The 19,421-nt window shown below is 42.4% G+C and overlaps 1 protein-coding gene across 2 annotated transcripts in view; it reads left to right on the plus strand.

Moving 5' to 3' along the window:
* Positions 1 to 2,343: 2,343 nt before the first annotated feature.
* ZDHHC2 (zinc finger DHHC-type containing 2) overlaps positions 2,344 to 19,421 on the plus strand; it is a 68,893-nt gene continuing 51,815 nt past the window's right edge. Inside the window, exons 1-2 of one of the 2 annotated variants that reach the window (XM_025394835.1) lie at positions 2,344 to 3,019; positions 3,124 to 3,278. In XM_025394835.1, coding sequence (XP_025250620.1) covers positions 2,358 to 3,019; positions 3,124 to 3,278 — 817 coding nt within the window. In that variant the 5' untranslated portion in view covers positions 2,344 to 2,357. Of the gene's footprint in view, positions 3,020 to 3,123; positions 3,279 to 3,586; positions 3,840 to 19,421 lie in introns of those variants that run through there. The other variant, XM_025394836.1, reaches the window with a different exon arrangement.

A 19,421-nucleotide genomic window follows, 5' to 3' on the forward strand; every position in this document is an offset into this window, starting at 1 on the left:
AAGATTCCTGGGCTGGGCACGGTGGCTCATGCCTGTAATTCCAACGCTTTGAGATGCCAAGGCAGGCGGATCACAAGGTCAGGAGTTGGAGACCAGTCTGACCAACATAGTGAAAACCCGTCTCTACTAAAAATACAAAAAATTAGCTGGGCATGGTGGCAGGCACCTCTAATCCCAGCTACTTGGGAGGCTGAGGCAGGAGAATTGCTTGAACCCGGGAGGCGGAGGTTGCAATGAGTTGAGATCGCGCCATTGCCCTCCAGCCCAGGCAACAGTGCAAGACTCCGTCTCAAAAAAAAACAAAAACAAAAACAAAAACAAAAAAAGATTCCTTCATGGGGCAGGATCAGTTCTGGAATTTTGAGAGTTGAATGACTTTGCTAGACCCCTGAGTGCAAGGAGCATACAGGCAGAGGCCTAGTGAGGATGGAGTCATGGTCATTAGGGACTGGGTGAACCCAGCAAGAGTCTTTCTCCCGTTCTCAGTCACTCCCCTCACCCGCCTTTTTGCCTGGCTGTCCGCTCGCCTCTTCTTTTCCTTAGCATTGCCTTCTTCCTCCTTTGCTGTGGCTGACTTTATTTTTCATAAATGGTCGTATCAGTTTAATCACAGTTATACATGAAATGTACAATTTCTTATGCTTATTAAACATCTAAATTAAAATTTGTGAGTTGAATCTTCTGTATTTCTAAAGAGTAAGTCTCTAGCGAAGTTTCTTCTTGTCTACGACCTTCAAATTACTTTTTGTTGTTGTTGTTGATGTAAAGTCCTAAAGAAAAAGAAAATAAATCAAAGGCTCTCTATACCTCAAGATAAAAGTTACCTTTCCACTCTCATCAAAGCCCAGTATCTAGAGACTGGCTACTCACCAAAGAGCTTACATTTGTGCATGCGTGCTTACGCCTAATTAGAGACTAGGCAGAGATCAATCCTGTTATCTTGTGGCTTTGGAGATGTTTCTTCCTACTCCAGACTTTTTTTGTTGTTTTAAGATAAGAGAGCTTGAAAAACCCAGTAAAAGTAGTATCCTTTAAATGGCAATAACAAAAAGAAAAGGTTGAAAATATTTCCCAAATATTTATTACAAATAGGAACAATTAAACAACATCTTAGATGAGTAATAAAAATGTAGCTCCTTCAAAGATATGGTATCTGCATACTTTTCCAAAAGGGTAGAAGATGTGAAAACTGGGCAGAATGCTATTCCGTTTCCGATTTCAAGAGCCTGTAAGACTGTGAGAGGAGGAAGAGCACAGGGCATTGTCGCATCCAGGATCTACAGAGGCACTATTTGCAGTTTCTCCACTGTTTCCAGTATGAAAAATCCGACCTCTTCCTTTTCATTCCTTGATCGTCTCTATTGACCTTCAATCACTGATTTGCTTCTCTTTGTGAGGGTCTTTCAGTCCCAGGAGGAACTTTTAATTCCTGTTTTTTACTCTCTTCTGACTTGGGGGAATACAGGATTCATATCCATGAAAAACATTAAGGCATCCAGAGAAGTTATATTTTCATATTAATATACAGAATACCCAAAGAGAATATAAAATGCTAAAGCAAAATCAAGTGATTCACTGGGACATACTGTCTCTCAATTATTTAAAGTCCCATAGAAACTTGACTGGCATTTTCTATGCATTTTTGAAGAGAAATGGAAAGAGATGTGGAGTGTGTGTGTAACATAGTAGCTATTTCAGGGGAGATTAGCTTGTTGTGTAATCCAGTCACAGAAAGATAATCGCAGACACCAGAGCTAAATTTCTTTGACTGAATTCATGTAAATCAGTTTTTTTTTTTTTTTAAACTTCTACACATGAATAAGAAGTAATTTCATTCACTATGGTTGCTGTGTGGTGTAAATACACATATTCACTAATGTTAAGAAAAATTGTGCCTATTATGTATAGTAGTGATGCACATAATTTACATACACTCATTGATTGAAGTGTTTCCCTGTGGGATCAGGTGCGTTCATAATCAGATGAAGGGAAAGCAAAGGAGGCATTTGTCTATTTTCCATTTCATGAATCGTAAAATCAGAGGTTTGGGCTACCTTTAGGTTCCCTTACGGTGTTTTTTGGGAACCGCTTTGGAATCAGCTATCTGCTAAGTTTGGAATTGCCACCACGAAAGTAAACACCGTAGTGACGAGCGGGTTGAGGAAAAGAATAAATAGTTGGTGGAAGGAACCACCGTACTCGAGGGAGGGGACAGTGGGAACGGCCCTTGTCACAGTCACTCAATCACTTATCCAAAGAATCAACATTCTCAGAGCAAAGAACTTGTGTTTCTAACTCCAGAGGTGCCTGGATTCACAACCAAATATGCTTCTTCCTCGCTCTCCACAGCCCCTCCCATGCCAGACGCCGGCTCGGCACCCCCACTTCGCTGTGCATTTCTGCTTCCCCCCAAAGCCCGAGTAGTAGAGGGAGGCTCCTCGCGGCCCCCGCGGGCTCCCAGGGAGCCGCAAGTTGAAGCGCTAGGGTTCCACGCGGGCTGCGGGGACGCGGGCCTCGGCGCTGCAGACTTTCTCAGGGCGCCTGGGTCGCGGCAGGTCCCGCGCGCAGCAGCTGCTCCGCCGGCCTCGCCTCCGACCCCAGCCCTGCGCCAAGCGCAGCAGCGCCCGCGACCCAACTGCGCCGAGTGCCGGGCGCCTGGGGAGGGGCCGCCGCTGCCCCCTCCGCGCCGGGGGCCAGCGCCGAGCAGCCGCCGCCTCCCCGGAATCCAGAGGCCGAGCCGGAGGCGGCGGGGCCACGGTGGGAGCCCCCGAGGTGGCCCGAGCGAGGGCCCCGGATCCCCGCAGAGCCCGCCCGAGGGCGCAGCCGGCCACGCCAGGGGAGGCGGCCGGGCGGCGGGGAACGGCGGGGGCGGAGCACAGCCTCCCGACGCCGCCGCCTCGCCGCCCCCCTCCGCCTCCTCGTCCTCCGCTCGCAGCCGCCGCCTCCGCCGGGCTGAGGAGCCGGGAGTCCGCGGCGCCGGCTCGGGGCTGCGGGATGGGGAGTTAGCGCCACGGCGGCGGCAGTGGCCGCAGCGCACCCCGCCGCCGCCCAGGAGCCCGTCCAGGCAGGGGTGCCGGGCGCGCCCAGCCCGCCCCGGAGCCAGGCCCGCGGGCGGCGGCGGAGCTGGGCAGGTGGATGCGGCTGGAAGATGGCGCCCTCGGGCCCGGGCAGCAGCGCCAGGCGGCGGTGCCGGCGGGTGCTGTACTGGATCCCGGTGGTGTTCATCACCCTCCTGCTCTGCTGGTCCTACTACGCCTACGCCATCCAGCTGTGCATCGGTGAGTGCGCCCCCCGCCGCGGCGCCCCCAGCTCAGCCCACCCCGACGGTCCCGGGACGCCCAGCCGCGCCTCCGCTCTCGCCCCCCGGATGCGCCCCTGGCGCCGCCAACCTGCCGCGTCCCGCCGGCTCCGCTGCCGAAAGCAGCCTCGGGCAGCTTCTTCCACGCGCACGCCCCTCGCCCTCCCCCCTGCCCCGACTCTCGGGTTACGGTGTCGCCTCCGCCCCGCACTCGCCGCCGAGCCTCCCGCCGCCTTCCGCTTCCCGCCGCCGCCCCGGCCACACCCCCTAGAGGGGCGGACGGTCCCCGGGACCGAGGTGGAGAGGGGAGGCCGAGGCCGGCGAGTTGAGCCGGGGGCCGAAGGGCTCCGAGCTGGGCCCGGCCCCGAGCTGCGCCAGACCCGCGCGGGGGTGCTGGCCTCGGCGGCGGAGCTGGATCCCTTGCTGGTTGGCGTCAATCCACTCGTTAAAAATTTGTGACAGCGCTCGGGCGTTTTTGCTGCTTTTATGATTTGAGGATTGCCAGTTGGACACTTTTCTAGTTAAAAAGGATGTGGAGGAGGTGAGCTACTAGAAAGTATTTTTGAGGACATGTGCATCACACTAAACCATAATTTAGTTGTTTGAACAGTAGGGAGAGAAAAAAAGAGGTGATCGTCTGAGGTTTTTACATCCAGAGAGCCAGGTGGCTCCAGTCCAAGTTCTAGGTTCCTGAATTGGTGGGTAGGATACTTCTAATGCTGAAGATTAAATTTTTTTAAAAAGTTGATTATTATGCACAAGTAGGGAGTACAATGATGTCACTTAATGTAAGCTGGTTTCTACTTACAGAGGTTTTATGAAAACTGGTCTGGGTTATCAGAAAAAGATGTTAAAACAGAGAATGACGTTTCTGACAGTGACTTGTGAATGCTTTCTGTGTTTGGTGCTCCACCTAACCAAGTGTCTATGTTTTTGCCCTACCAAGCGCTAGCTTTGGGTGGGACAAGGGAAAAGATTAAATAGTGGCGTATTATATTGAACCTTCACAACCTCAGCATTTTCAAAGCCTCAAGATTCAGACATAAAATCTTGTCTGAAGCTGTCTGACCTCAAAATGTTGCTCCTTGTGAGAAAGTGTCATAATGATACATCAAAATAATCACTGATGTAAGTTTTAAGAGAACCAAGACTAACTTTTATTTTATATGATTTTGATAGCTTTACAATTTGCTATTATTACTTTAAGGGATTTAGAAACAAGCTTAATAATCCAAAAAAACCTTGAGTCTGTTAGGAAAAGATGAAGCTGTACAGGCATCATCACGAGAATGCATTTAGGTATGTGGTCGTCAAGTCATCTAAAATATATAGGAAAGGACGTGTGGTAAATTTTGTATTGACTGTTAATATTAAAATAGCTTGCCTTATTGAGATAGACTGTATATGTTACATAACTGTTGGGAAGCTTGTTGTATTTCATTCCTTCATCCTCTTAAAGACAGTGAACAGTATCATTATAACGGGCAAAGAAGGGACATGCTAGAAGGGCTTCATTATCAAAATAGCTTATTCTCCTGTATTATCACATTAAGCTAAGACGCTTATCTTGGCAGTGTCTCATGTCCGTTTAGAGGAAGCATTTGAAGGGAGAGAGAGCTTTTCTGCCCGTTAGAAGGATGTCTGCTCCTAGCTGAGGTGCTACATGGCAGGCCTTACTATTATATTGGGTAGACAGGTGATGGAGAAGGAAAGAAATGGAAAATTGCTATTATATGTGAATCATGTGTTTATATGTACTTTCCGTGAATATAAGACAAATCTCGAGTGTCCATAAAATCCACATCACTATTTCAGTAAGTGACGATTTGACTAAGAGGAAGAATGCCTCTTTTAAAACTGCCTAAGTGTCATGGCCTATTATTGATACCTTACCTATCACTTCTTGTCCCTGCCTGCCTGGCGCAGTGCCTGTCTGCCTGGCCTGGCGCAATGCCTGCGACATTGAAAGCAACAGTAAGTGGTCTTGAATAAACAAATAAATGATTCAGAGGCAATAGCTCCTAGGTTTTCAGAAAGTAGCTTTTATATGTTTATTGCTGTAGAAACAAAAAGTAATTGTTATGAAAGATCCAGATTCTAGAGTCTAAGAAGGAAGAACAAGTTGAAGCTGAATTTGATTCTAGAGACCATGGCAGTTTATGAGTGGCAAGCTTTGCATAGCCTTGGTTGAGTGGGAAGTTGAAATTAACTGTACAGTTTCCTCATAGGCACTGGGAAAGATGGCGACTAGTGTGACTGACACACAAAACCAGCCTCCTTTCCTTTTCACAGACAAAGCAAATGGAAATACCAGCCCCCACCCCACCCCCAGCATTAATCACATCTCGGACTGCCCTGCCTTTTGAAGATTCTTTTCCTCTTGGAAGTTGCCATTTACAAGCAGATTTTCCAAATGTCTTCCATAAAACATTGGCCAAGGTTGGGACCAGAGCGTGGGGGTCGGGTGCTGGGAGCTGGATGAGGTAGCAAATGGAATAGAAGAAACAAGGTGATTTACCCTGGTCCTCCTTCCACATCTGCTCTCAGCTAGGGATGACCCTGAATATAAATTATTCTGTGCCCTTTGCTGAATGAACTGCAATTTAGGAGTAGTGCTTATCCTGGTATCCTTGGAAACTGGAGATAATGATTCTCATTACAGTTAGTTTCTATATTTAACAACGTGGATGTATGTGGCTCTCTAGGCACTTTTTCAGTTAGCATAATTTTTGCTTAGTGTTTGTATTTCATAAAAATAACCGCTCTTTGTGAAATATGTGTATATGTAAAATATATGGGATGTACATATATTGTGTGAGAGTCAATTATTTTTGGTTAAGTCAGCTTCCTATTCTGCCAAAGAAATGATCACAAAAGACAGTTCTACTGCTAATCCTTTGGACCACGTTTATCTTGTTTGTTGATTAACAAGGCTCTTCTATTTGTACTCCTCCTCCTCCATCCTTTCCTTCCCTTACCACTCCTTTTCCCTCTCCCCTGTCCCTCCAGTCCCTCTCTCCACTGCTGGCTTCTTTTGTGTCTTAACTGTCTTTGCTCTCTTTGGATATGAGGTTGATTTCCATCAAGTAAGGTAAACTCAAAGGTAACATTTGTAAGGGGAACTTCAGCATGCGCTATGGGAGGGAGTGAGGGTGGTCTGCATCTTTCCCAGTGCCATTCAGTCAGCACACGACATGGTTTGGGTATGTTTTCACAGATCCCTTAGGGCTGCCTCTGTGTTAACTTTACTTGAAGAAGGTCACTGAAGTTTCCCCTTTTAAGTGCTAACGTTTAAATTGTTTTAAGTATTTCATACCATTTTCTTTATTTCAAATTTACTGAAAAGTGTCAGTAGTACACAAGAAACTTCCACATACCCTTGTGTAACCAATTCAATTCCCATTTTTCTAAAATGTATTACTTTCCTGCTACTTAGGTAGGTGCTATGGGACATTTATTATGATGTTGCACTCACATGGTTCTGAGTTTGCTTATGGTTTTAGTTACATCATTTTAAACAATCATGAAGATTGAAAAGCTTAAAGGTCGTCCAGGCTAATCCCTCCTTTATTTTTAAATGAAAGAGTTAAACTGCATTCCACAGTTGCCACAAGTTCAAGGTTCTTCCTCCAAGTTACCTAGCGACAGTGTCAGCTATGACTTTAGCTGCTGTGATGCGGATATCCAGATGTCTCCTTTTCCCAACACACCCCTCTCCAAATCTCTCAGCCCAATGAAGTTATTCAGCATCTCTTTTTAACTTTATTATTGTTTACAAAGAGTTGACAGAGCTTTGCAAATAAGCCAACAGTCTTTACACAATTTCAGAGTTTTAAAGGGCTTTGTAGTTTGGGGCTATATAGTAAATATTTTTGGCTTTGCAAGCCATATGTTCTCTGTTCCAGTCACTCAGCTCTACTATTGTAGAGAGCGGCCATAGAACAGACTTTAACAAATGGGCGTGGCTTTTATTCAACAAAAATATTTGGCCAACCTTGGCCCTTGGGCAATAGTTTGCTGAGCTTTGGAGTACGTTGGAAGTTAGACCACTGGGATGTTGAGGTTTTACTCACACTTTTGCTGTCTTTATTAATAAACATCCCTCAGCAATGATTGCAGCCTATTATATTCCACAGTAATTATAATACCTAGGGATCAGTTTGAGAGATACGCAGCCATGTTTTCATTCCTTTAAACAAAGAAGCAAACAAACATCCCTAAAAACAAAATACATAAAGCCTCCCACTTGGATTCTGTGAAGTTATGACCTTCCATTCATTCAAGGCCACTGCAGGCTCCAGGACAGAGTCTGCTGGGGCTCTCGGTTGTTTTCCACCATGAAATGAATTTGAGTTGCACAGAAGAAGATATGTATTCTTGTTATTGATTTAAACTATCGCTTTATATTGTTAATATCTTGATATTCCTGATACTTAAACTATTACTTTAAAAACTATGTAGGACAATGAAGCATTTTTTACAAAAAAGGACAGGCAGTAGATCTTGGGAATACAGATGTTCTATTAGGTTGATGCAAAAGTAATCGTAGTTTTTGCCATTACTTGGTTTTGCCAACTGTTTTAAATGTTAAAATAGTGTAAAGGGGAATATAAGGCACATCCATAGAAAACTGATGCATGTAAAACATTTAATGCCCAAATCACCTTAGAAGTGATTATTGGTTGGCCAGCACGGTGGCTCACACTTGTAAACCCAGCACTTTGGGAGGCGGAGGTGGGAGGATCACTTGAGGTCAGGAGTTTGAGGCCAGCCTGGCCAACATAGTGAAACCCTTTCTCTACCAAAAAATACAAATATTAGCCAGGTGTGGTGGTGCCTGCCTGCAGTCCCCGCTGCTCGGGAGGCTAAGGCAGAAGAAATTGCTTGAACCCGGGAGGCAGAGGCTGCAGTGAGCCGTGGTCACACCACTACGCTTTAGCCTGGGTGACAGAGCGAGACCGTCTCAAAAAAAATTAAAAAAAAAAAAGAAATTATTACTTTTGGCATGATGATTCTAAATATATTAGTTCTGTGACTTTTCTTGATATTGTTGAATATTTTAAAGGTTTGAATTTATGTGAATAGGGTGATAAAAACTCAACATTTCTTCAAATTAAAAATTCAAATGGATAAAATATGATGTATTCCAAACCCTTGATCTGTGCTGCCATTTTAATTTAATATAAATGGTCAGGTCGGAAGGGGAGTCAGAGAAAAGACTCTGCTGAATGCTTTCTTGGCTCCATTTAGTGTGTCAGAGACTTCCTTTTCTTTTGATGTACTGGACGATGCGGCATTACTATCTGCTATTAAACCCTATTAGAGAGAAACATGTAAGGCAATTAGCACAGTCTTAGCATGTACAGATGCGCAATAAATGTTGAATGAATTAATCTCGTGGTTTCTACTTAGTCTTATTCAGTTGTATAATGCAAATAAGTGAGAGGACAGGATCTAGGGGTCAAACCTCAGTTTAAACTGAGGCTTATTGTAGAAAAGTTTGCTTGCAGTTGCTTACTAAGAATGTCATCCCTGCCGTTAAATTGGTACTTGCAGGAATGTTTCCAGTAATTAAACAGAGGCTGACGGGATGGTTTCTTAAATCAAGATAATTAACTGTCTCTAGAGAAGGTGTGTTTCCATGAGCTTAGAAAGAAGGCAGCTTCTTAAGGGCTTGAGTAGGGTTCATTCGGAAGCATTTACTTGCCAGGCATTTCCCGCCACAGAAATGATTTAAAAGAGAACTTAATAGAGATCTTTTCCTAATAGCCAAGAAAAAAAAAACACAGCCTCTGGGAAAACACCCAAAACCAAAGCTTTCTAGCTGGCTTGGGCATGAGGAGAGGGGTTGCCCCCTTTCCGGATGCCGTTTCCGCAGCAGAGTGGTAGGAAAGCGGAAATGGAAAGCAAAACGTCTCACTCTAGACATGTAAGTGGGCTGCCGAGCCAGTGGAGAAGGATAAACAATGAGGGAGGTATAAAGAGCTTTTGGGGAGCACCTAAGTAGAAATGAATTTTAAGTCAAGTTACAGATCTTACCGCATATATTTAGTGGTTGACGTAGCCTCAGAGTAAGATTATAAGCAGCAGTGTTTGCCTCTGCTATGAAGTAGGAGATTATTTTAGCTCCCTCGCTTCTTACCCAATGCTCGGGCCACTTTTACTCTGCTCTCGGCCCAGGGCCTGTGACCTGGCAGGTGAAACTGGGCGTGAATGCAACTCTCTGAGTCCACGGCGAGCCTGGAGAGCTTAGCTTAGAAATGGACAGAAACCAAGGGCAGGTGGGTGAAGTGGAGCTGACGTTACACCCAAGGAACGGCCTTTGGAAAGAGCTGCTTCCCTGGCAGGGTCACCACAAAGCACTGGAACCACCACTGCTCCCCCAACCTAGTAACAGCAGGTCCAGTGTTCCAGCCTGGGCAGTGTCCAGCTGGCAGGGCTGAGGTGGTTGTGCCCACGTCTCAGGCTGCATGGTCCAGCGAGCTCAGGTGTTTGATCTTTATTTGTTACCGTGGTGAGAAGTGTGCTAGCCGGAGAAAAAAGACAAATGTATCCCAGAGATGAGTATATATGGGGGTGAGGGGTTCTCCATGAGATGAGTATATATGGGGGCGAGTGGTTCTCCATGAGATGAGTATATGTGGGGGCGAGGGGTTCTCCATGAGATGGTCCTCATTGATTTTCTTGTTTCATTTGTTTTTATTTTTTATCTTGATGGAGAATTTGTGATTTTCCTTCTCAGAAAAATAGAAGCATACTTACATTTCATAATTTATACTGCTGATTTATATACCACGGCGTTTTGACAGATGTATCACGTCACCCAGCCTTCTCTTCTCCAGGAAGCGATGGATTCATGAGCCCCCTGAGACTCCAGCACTGTTCGTGATGAGTGTAGAAATTCTGTCTTGTCTAACTTGCAGAATGACAGATTAGAATATGGCATAGATTCTTAATGCTGTCTGTTGGGAAAACAATATTCCAAAGATCATTAGAAAGACAGTTTTAATATTATGTGGAATTCTGTTATTACATATTGCCATTTAGAAATACTACAGAGAATTTATAATGAAAGCATAAAATAATTGAATGAGGTTTTTAATAGTCCATTAGAAAATTGTTGAAAATTTTTTCCTAATTCCTTTAAGGGAATTTTATTATAATTGTTTTGATTGTTGTTTCAATCAAATGCCAAAAGCGAAAAGAGTGAAATTATCAAGGCAGGGGGTAGGAGGAGGGGGCGCTAGGGAGGAGGTAGATGCTCTGATTTCTTAAGAAGAATAGGATAGCTGTAAAGAAACCAGAAGTGATTGCTTGAGAATTTTCCTTTCAAAATGATAATATCACACTTTATATCATTTATGTAGCATTTTTCCTAATTTGACGTTTTGTCTGGCTATGACTTTTAAATTCAGTTATAAATATTAGTTGCCTGAAGTGTTATAAAATCCATTTTTGTTTGAGAGATACTCGTAAGTGAAAATATATGCTGCATTTGTCACCTTAGCACTTGACTCTAAAGTGCATCCTTAATGGTAGTTCATTCGAGGTATGTTATTGATTGGATTACATTTTAAAAATGCAAATGAATAAGTGCTTTTATAGTTGGCTGGGTTTTATTTCTTTGCCAGTACTTCTTTCTGGTATCCTGAAGTTTCTCCTCATGTGAAGTGTACAATTAAGCATTCCTGCCATATTTAAATTAATTAGACCTTTTATTCCCTAGCATTGCCACCCCAGAGGAACAGAATGGTGCAGAGGAGTTCATCAGCAAAATGTACACCAAACAATAATAAAAAAAAACTTTAATTCTTTTAAAACCAAACATTCAAATGATAAAATAGTTTCAAGGTAGTTGTCTATCTCCATGATCATGTTATAAAAGATATAATCCTTATAAAAATAAGGTCATATAGTGTCAAGAATTTTATGTGATTATAATTCAGAGAAATTTGGGAAAGCAGAATGGCTTTGTCATGATTACCTATTTTCTTATGTACAGATAACATTAACTTCTGTCCCTGTGTTTATTGTATTATGTGAATGGATTTTCATCATATTTGAAGTGTGTGTATGGAGTAGGGTGACTTAAAATTCAGACTGAACTGTATCCCTCATCCCTTTGGATCCCATGAGTCCTCTCAGAGAGGTAGTAGCTGAATTGAAGTATGGCTTTTCACTAGATTTGTAGGGGTGTGAGGAATGGTGTGATTTGGAATTGTGTTTGTAATGTACATAGCCTGTTGGAAGTATTTTAATGGGAAAGACAGTCCAGTCCAGAACAGCTGAGCTGAAGCTGTGATGAGGGACACCTGAGGCCAATTGCAGAGCATGAAAAAGATTTCAATTATGAGCCTCAAACTGAAAGTCATAAACTTGCTCCAAATTCCAGGGGCTAATTTGTGATTAAGTTACTACTAAATGGGCAACTCCATGTGACCTGTTTTAGGAAGAACGGCAGTCGGGGATTTATGTACTTAACCATGACTAGTGATTAGCCAGGGCATCTCCAGAGAGGTCAGTAAATGGGAAAAGATATAGGGCAGGGACCAGTTTGACTTAATCAAGGTCTTAATTATAGCATATTTTAATAAAATGCGACTTATTCCAGAACTGGTACCTACTGAAAATTAAGATATGCAGAACAAAGAACTGTATGCCAGTCAAAGAGGGAGGAGGGTAGTGATTCACCGTAGCCTCCCATAAACTTGCCCTTTAACAAATCCAAGAACTGAATGCATTTTAACCGTCCGTAATTCATTGGACACCCTATTAATTTATTCGTTTAAAAAATATCTATTGACAGATGTTGGAGCTTACATTTCTTATTAGGGGACAGAAAACGAATAAAAAACTTAAGTACATTAGATAATTTGTTAGAGGTTCATCAGTGGCATGACACAAAGCAAAAAGTAGGGCAAGATGGACTGAGAATGCCGGAGGAAGATTTCGATTTTAAATATGGTGACCAGAGAAGGAGAAGGGCTCATGAAATTTAAGCAGAGAACTGAAGGAGCTGAAAGATTTAACCATGCGGGTATTGCGGAGAAATGTATCTCAGGCCAAGGGACTTTGATTTACAAGCATAGAGGCAGGGGTCAGCCCAGCATGTTTGAGGAAGAGCAAGGAGGTCATTTTGGCTGAAGTGTAGTGAGCAAGGGAAAAGGAAGTAGGTGATAGGTCAGAGATGTGGGGAGAAAGCAGAGATCATGGAGGGCCTCAGGCCAGAGGCCACTGTGAGGACTTTGGGTTTACTTGGAGTGACATGAGAATCCACTGCAGGGTGTTGAGTACAGGGGTGATATGCAGCGACTTAGATTTGAAAAGATCTTTCTGGCCGCTGTGGACCTAGGCTAGTGCATCAATCCAGGTGAGCGATGATCGTGTCAAACCATGGCATGGGCATTGGAAATGGTGAGAGGTGATCAGATTCTGGACGTATTTTTACAGTAGCAACAGCAGAAGTTACAGACAGATTTGAGTTGTGTAAGAAAGAAAGGAGTCAAAAAAATGGTTCCATTGTTTTTGACCCAAAAAACCGAAAGGGTGATATGCAGAAGGCATCAGTTAGGTGGTGTGGAGGGTTGCGTTAGATCTGGAATGGATGTGCTGTCGTGAAATAGAGATGCTGAGTGAGCGGTTGCACACAAGAAGTTGGCATTTGGGAGAGAGGTATAGAATGCGGGAATAAATTCGGGAGTCTTCGGCATATAAGTGGATTTAAAGACTTGGCACTGGGTACGTTTGTTCTACCACATGTGAGAATGCAAATGAGCAGAGAAATGGACCAAAGATGACCAACACTGAGAGTTCAGGAGATGAGTAGGAATCAGCAAAGAAGACTGAGAAGGAGCGCCCAGTGAAGGAAAGGAAAACTGAGAGAGTGTGGTGTCCTGAAGCCTGGGGAGGAAAGGGTATCAAGGAGGAGGGAGGAATCAACGTTGCCACATGTACTGGCCCATCAAGTGGGGGAGGACTGAGAATTTAACAGTGTGCACATTGAACCCTTGTTTTGAACTTATTACTGACTCTGATGACTTTCAGTGTAACTTACAAGGTTACCAAAAAGAATCTCGTATACCAGTGTACGAGTTGCTGGGATATCTGAATTAATTCAATCCAAATGTAAAAGGCTTTACTCTGTTAGGCAAGCTTAACTTTTCTTATTATCTGAAAATAATTTACAGAAAATTTCATCAGCGGTAACCATATCTGGTTTATGCACCCTTATAGCCCTGGTGCCTAACACAAATATTAACACGTAGTAACATTTGGGACGTATGTTTCTTGGATGAATCAAAGGATGAGTGCCAGCTGAACTTGTTCAGTTTGAGCTGAGCAGGGTGGACATCTCAAGCAACAAAGAATGTTGAATCCTACATGAGAGGATTATCTATTTTGGCTTTTTACTGTTTGATCATCCAGATGTTTATAAACAAGCTGGTAATATTTTTATGGTTTCACATATAACAATAAAAAACCTTTTTTTCTTTCTGGACATTAAAATGTTATCTGTAATGAGAATTTAGATGATGAAATTAATTGTAGAACTCACTTGAAAATTTAAAAGATAAATTATCTTTATAAGTATAATAGAATAAGTAATATCCTCATATATCTATAGTAAAAAAAAAAAAATAAGAACAATTTAGAATGTAAAATTTTTGCCCCAGTATACTTATAAAATAATCACCAAAAACAGTGAAATGCATTTGCAGGAAACACTCCAACAGCATTTCCTAGAGATAACTGTAGTCCATTTTAGTAGTTTTCAGATAATTAACCCCCACCCGCCCTTAATGTGCTAAAATTGTTACCCTCTTTAGATTTAAAAAGACCTTCTAACATATGTTTCAATTTTCTTTTTCCTTGTCTCAGCTTTCTTAGAGTATACCTAATATAATTTAACTCTGATTTAAGGCAATATATCCAAGATAGATACACGTATCAAGCTACTATCCAAGACCCTTGGAGTTTGAGGATTTTACATTCTCTTTCATCTATTTCCTATTGTCTGGAAAAGGTCAAGGAAGACTGGAATTTTGGCTGGGCATTCTTTTGAATCTCAAGCACTGAGAATCAGGGGAGACTCATGAATGAGCCACTTAGCACGCAGAAATGCCTAGCTAGGCATACACAGCTCAACAAAGCTTTGTTTTTCTCTGCTTATCACTTCGGTTATTTTTTTGAGATATTAAACAACAATGAAAACTTTTCAGCATGGAAATGACCAGAGGTGAGAAAACTTTAGATAATGTTGATTTTTAACTTAATTTGTGGTTTGAGAATAAGCTCTAGAGCGGATGATTGTTTTATTTTTTATTGTGGTAAAATATCAATAACATAAAAATTTTCCATTTTAACCATTTTTAAGTATACAGGTTAGTGTCATTAAGTACATTCAAAATGCTGTGCGATCATCACTACTGTCCATTTTCCAACTTTGTCATCTTCCCAAACTGCATTGCTGTGCGGTTAACACTAACCCTCATTCTGCCCTCCCCGACCCCTGGCAGCCACCATTCTACTTTCTGCCTCCATGAGTCCGACTGTTCCAGGTCGCTCCTACGAGTGGAATCATACAATATTTATCCTTTTGAGTCTAGTTTATTTCACTTATATAATATCTTCAGAGTAGCATATGTGAGAATTTCATTTTTTCAAAGGCTGAATAATATTTCATGGTATGTGTATATCAGATATTGTTTATCCATTAATGGTGGTTTGAGTTGTGTCTACCTTTTTGGCTGTTGTGAATAATGCTGCTATGAACAATGTATAGAAATACCTGTTGGAGTCCCTGCTTTAAATTCTTTTGGTAGATACCTAAGAGTGGAATTGGTCAGTCATATGGTAATTCTGTGTTTAATTTTTTGAGGACACCATACTGTTTTTTCTGGAGCGGGTGATTTTTGATGGACGTGTCATTCCAGAGAAACCTATATGTGCCCTTGTAAACATGTCCAAATTTGAAGGTCTCTAGAGGTATCCATGAGATGTATCAATGTCACTGCAGCAGGTTTTTGGTTTGTTTTGATTTTTTGTGTTTTTGTTTTTACCATCTTGCCAATTTGTGGTTCAGCAGAAAAGCTGATGGGCAGGGGATTGTGAAGAATCCCGTGTTGCCCATATGGTGGCCTTCATTACTGGGTAGTGTGTTCCTTATGAGACTGCTGGTCGTCAGGCATGCCCAGGGCAGAAAACTCGAGAGCCTATGGCTTACTGTACATAGGCAGGAATTCAACAACAGTTTTTGAGTAGTCAGAGAGTCCAGTGCACATAAATGACAGATGGAAATTTAATCTTGAAAGAACATATTAGCAAGTGGAAATGGTATGCAAACTGGTAAACAGGAGCGGGTGAGGAGGAGGGGGAAATATGACGTGAATGCATCGTGAATGCATCGTGAATGTATGATGTTAATCATGAACTAGATTCTGATCCACAGCACAGGGACTGAACATGGTTTATAAATGAAGAGCAAGGTTTTTGTTTTGCCCAAAGACCCAGAGTAAGTGAAATGATTTTAGTGAGAGAAAGCATAAATCCATACGTAAAATTAGGGGAGAGATACAGGCGGGAAACCTGAGATGCTGCTTACACATTGAGCAGAGGAAGAGACTCATTCCAAATATTGATGACTGGATTCTTCAATTCCTTACATAATTTTTTTAGAACTTCTCACTTACGTTAATGAATACATCTCGTATGTAAGCAGGTGGTACTTGTATAACATTACACTATTATAATATGTTGTGTCTTTAAGCAGTAGTCTTGGAAATCATTCAACTGTGGGTAGCCAGATAATGACAATGTCAAATTTCTTTTGGCTGTGACTGAATATACATACTGTTTCAGCAATTGCTGTCAGAGAGATTGGGCTCATGCTGTAGGTGAAGGCAGTGTTGGGCGAGAGTATGATTTGCTGCAAATAAGAAGAGAAAGGCATTTTATAATTCCAGCTGGGATCAAAGAAACATTGTGTATGTTTACTTTATGAATGTATGACAGTGAAGTTACAGAAGAAAATGGTGCTTCTCGATGACCCGATACTGAAGAGTGAGCTAGTGAATAGCTGGATACTCTTGAATGTTTTAATGGATATTGTGACCTAGTGCTATCGTGCAGCAGTTACTGCTGGTGCTAGTGTTGGTTTAAATCTTTGAATTCATCTCTTCAGGTGTGCTACTGGAAATTTTATTCCAATGAACTCATAAATACAAAGGTTGGAATTACATCCTTACGTAGTCTCTTTCTCTGGAGAGTTGTAAAGTACTCATAAGTGTCAAATAGTTTTATGAACCTAGAAATAATTGGTTTAATTTTTAAATGTGTTACGTGTGCGTGTACTCTGGTCGTATAGTACTCAACATATAGCTCCTAACCCTGCGAGATGGTTTTAGAACGTTGCCTGTTTCCTTGGAGATGCAGAAAAGACGCATTAGTTTTTCTGCTTAATAAATCAAATAGCTAACGTTTGATCATGAAAAATAAAGAACTCTCAACATTGTCCTCTATGATAATTCTGAGTATACCAGATAATAAGAAACTGATCTAAGGACATTAAAAAATACTCTATAACAATTGTTTCTACTTGATTGTATATATTTTTTAAATGATGAAATAACCAATATACATGTGAAAATATACATATACCATGGCAGCCACCATTCTACTTTCAGTCTCCATGAGTCCGACTGTTCCAGGTCGCTCCTATGAGTGGAATCATGTGGGACTTTTTGCATACTACCAATAAATAAATACATCCACACATGTATAAGAAAGCTGACTGTTACATTGGACAAAATAATCATTGAGGCACTTCCAAGTCTAAAATTTTGGTTCTGACTAATAAGGGGAGTATTTCAGGACATGAATCTCTAGTTGCCATTCGCCTTGATCATAGACAACCATTATGTGGAAAGTAGGCAGATCTTTGTTGAGGGTGTTGATCCACTGTAGACTTACATGGTTCTAAGGAGTCAGTCATGGCCTTGCTGGTCTTTCCTCAAGAAGGGCATCTGGAATTGGAAAGGAAGGGGGTGGGAGCTGAAAAGATTCAGTGACTATGGGAACTTGGAGTTGAGTTGTAGCCATGTGTAGAAAAGGAAGGACCCACACAACTGTATCTAAACAGGAGAAGTAAACTTAAACCTGCTCTCAGATCTGCACAGCTTGCTGGCACTGGGAGCCTCTTCTATTTTAATCTGAGACAGGGATTATAGGATTCCATTGAGTAAGCTTTGAAATGAGGACACTAAGATCAGGGGACCAGCCCTGAGATCAGATTTCCGTATTTATCTACATTGCTTAGTGCTAGTCAGTGATTCCGAAATTGTCCTTCCCTTTGCCAAGATGAAAGTGGCAGTGAGTTTTTCAAGGCCATCATTATGAGGTGATGTCTTTATTCCTTTTTCAGAACCGATAGATTGAAAGACCCACACATTCCTAATGATTTAAATACAAACTTTCAGTAAATGTTTACCCAGCCTTCAATTAGATAAGTTAGATTTTACACCATCTGTTTCTGTCGGGTGGAGCTGCTTAGCTATTTAGAGCAATGATTTGGTCATCAAATTGCTACAGAAATGATGTTGAATGCCACCACGTGTGACAACATGGATGAACCTGGAAGACATTGGGCTAAATGAGAAAAAGCCAGTCACAGAAGGACAGATACTGCATTATTCTACTGGTATGAGGTATCTAGAATAGTCAGCTAAAAGAAACAGACCATCTGGTGGTTGCCAGGGGCTGGAGGGAGAAGGAGATGGGGGTGGGCTGCGGTTCAGTAGGTATAAAGTTTCAGTTGTGTTAGGTGAATAAGTTCTAGAGATCTGCTCTACATCCTTGTGCCTATACTCAACAATATGATATTATGCACTTACAGTTATTTAAGAGAGTAGATCTCAAGTCTTCTCAACGCAATAAATTATAATAAAAAAGAAATGATGTTGCTGATTGGGTGGGGAGAGAAACACTTATAACCTGGAGACTTTCATAAATGTAAGGATTAAGAGTTACCATCCAGGACAGATCCATGTTCTATCTCCCTTAATGTCATTGTCTCCATGTGAGGTATGTGTTTTAGGAGTGTGCCTGTGTAGTACAAACTGGAGTAATTATCATTGCTCCTCTCTTCTGCTGAGGATGGAGGTCAGGAAGCCCCTATTCCATCTCTTATTCCATCTCTTAACTCTTTCCAGTATCATCATTTTACTGTTCCTCTAGGAACCCAGAGCCCTGTTCCTCCCCAAATTCTTGAAGTGGGATGCTTAGGCAAGTCCGTATTCAGGTACTATCCTGAAATATGGCCAAATATTTGAATTTTTTGTATCCAAAGTTTGTAAAATTATATGTTTGCCGAGGTTTTAAGTTGATTGGTGGAGCAAGGGTGACAAGAAGAGGACATTTTAAACCCTACTTTCTAGAGTGACCCAGATCAGAAGTAGCAGGGAGTGGCAAGAGCATCAAACACAGACCAAGAACTGGGAGCAAGCAAGGAAGGTAACGGCTGCCCAGGACAAAGCAGCCCAGTGGCTGGGAGGCATCCAATGTCAGAGATCCTGGGAGGCCACACAGAATCCTTGCATGAGTTTTGCGGCCAAACAGGACCATCTGTAGATCCTATCATGAGTTGGGTGACTTTAGAAGTCATACTGCTGTGAGACTGTCTTCTCAGCATTTGAAATGATAATAATACCAACCTCACAGATTGTTGGAAGGTTTAAATGAGACCAACATTGAAAGAATTCAGCACAAGGCCGGGTGCGGTGGCTCATGCCTGTCATGCCAGCACTTTGGGAGGCTGACGCCAGAGAATCACTTGAGCCCGGGAGCTGGAGAACAGCCTAGACAACGTAGGGAGACCCTATCTCTACAAAAAATAAATAAAATTATAAATTAGCAAGGTATGGTGGCATGCACCTGTGGTCCCAGCTACTCAGGAGGCTGAGGCAGAAAGATTGATTAAATGTGGGTGGTCGAGGCAGCGCAAATCCCTGGCATAGAGAGCGTTCAGCAAATGCTCCTGTAAAGCTGCAGTCTGATTTTGGAGGATGCTGCAAGCTGTATTCCGTTCCTCCAAAATTCTTAGGTGAAAGTACTGAACTCCAGGACTTCA

This window comes from Theropithecus gelada, chromosome 8 (assembly GCF_003255815.1).
Source record: "Theropithecus gelada isolate Dixy chromosome 8, Tgel_1.0, whole genome shotgun sequence".
Lineage (NCBI taxonomy): Eukaryota > Metazoa > Chordata > Mammalia > Primates > Cercopithecidae > Theropithecus > Theropithecus gelada.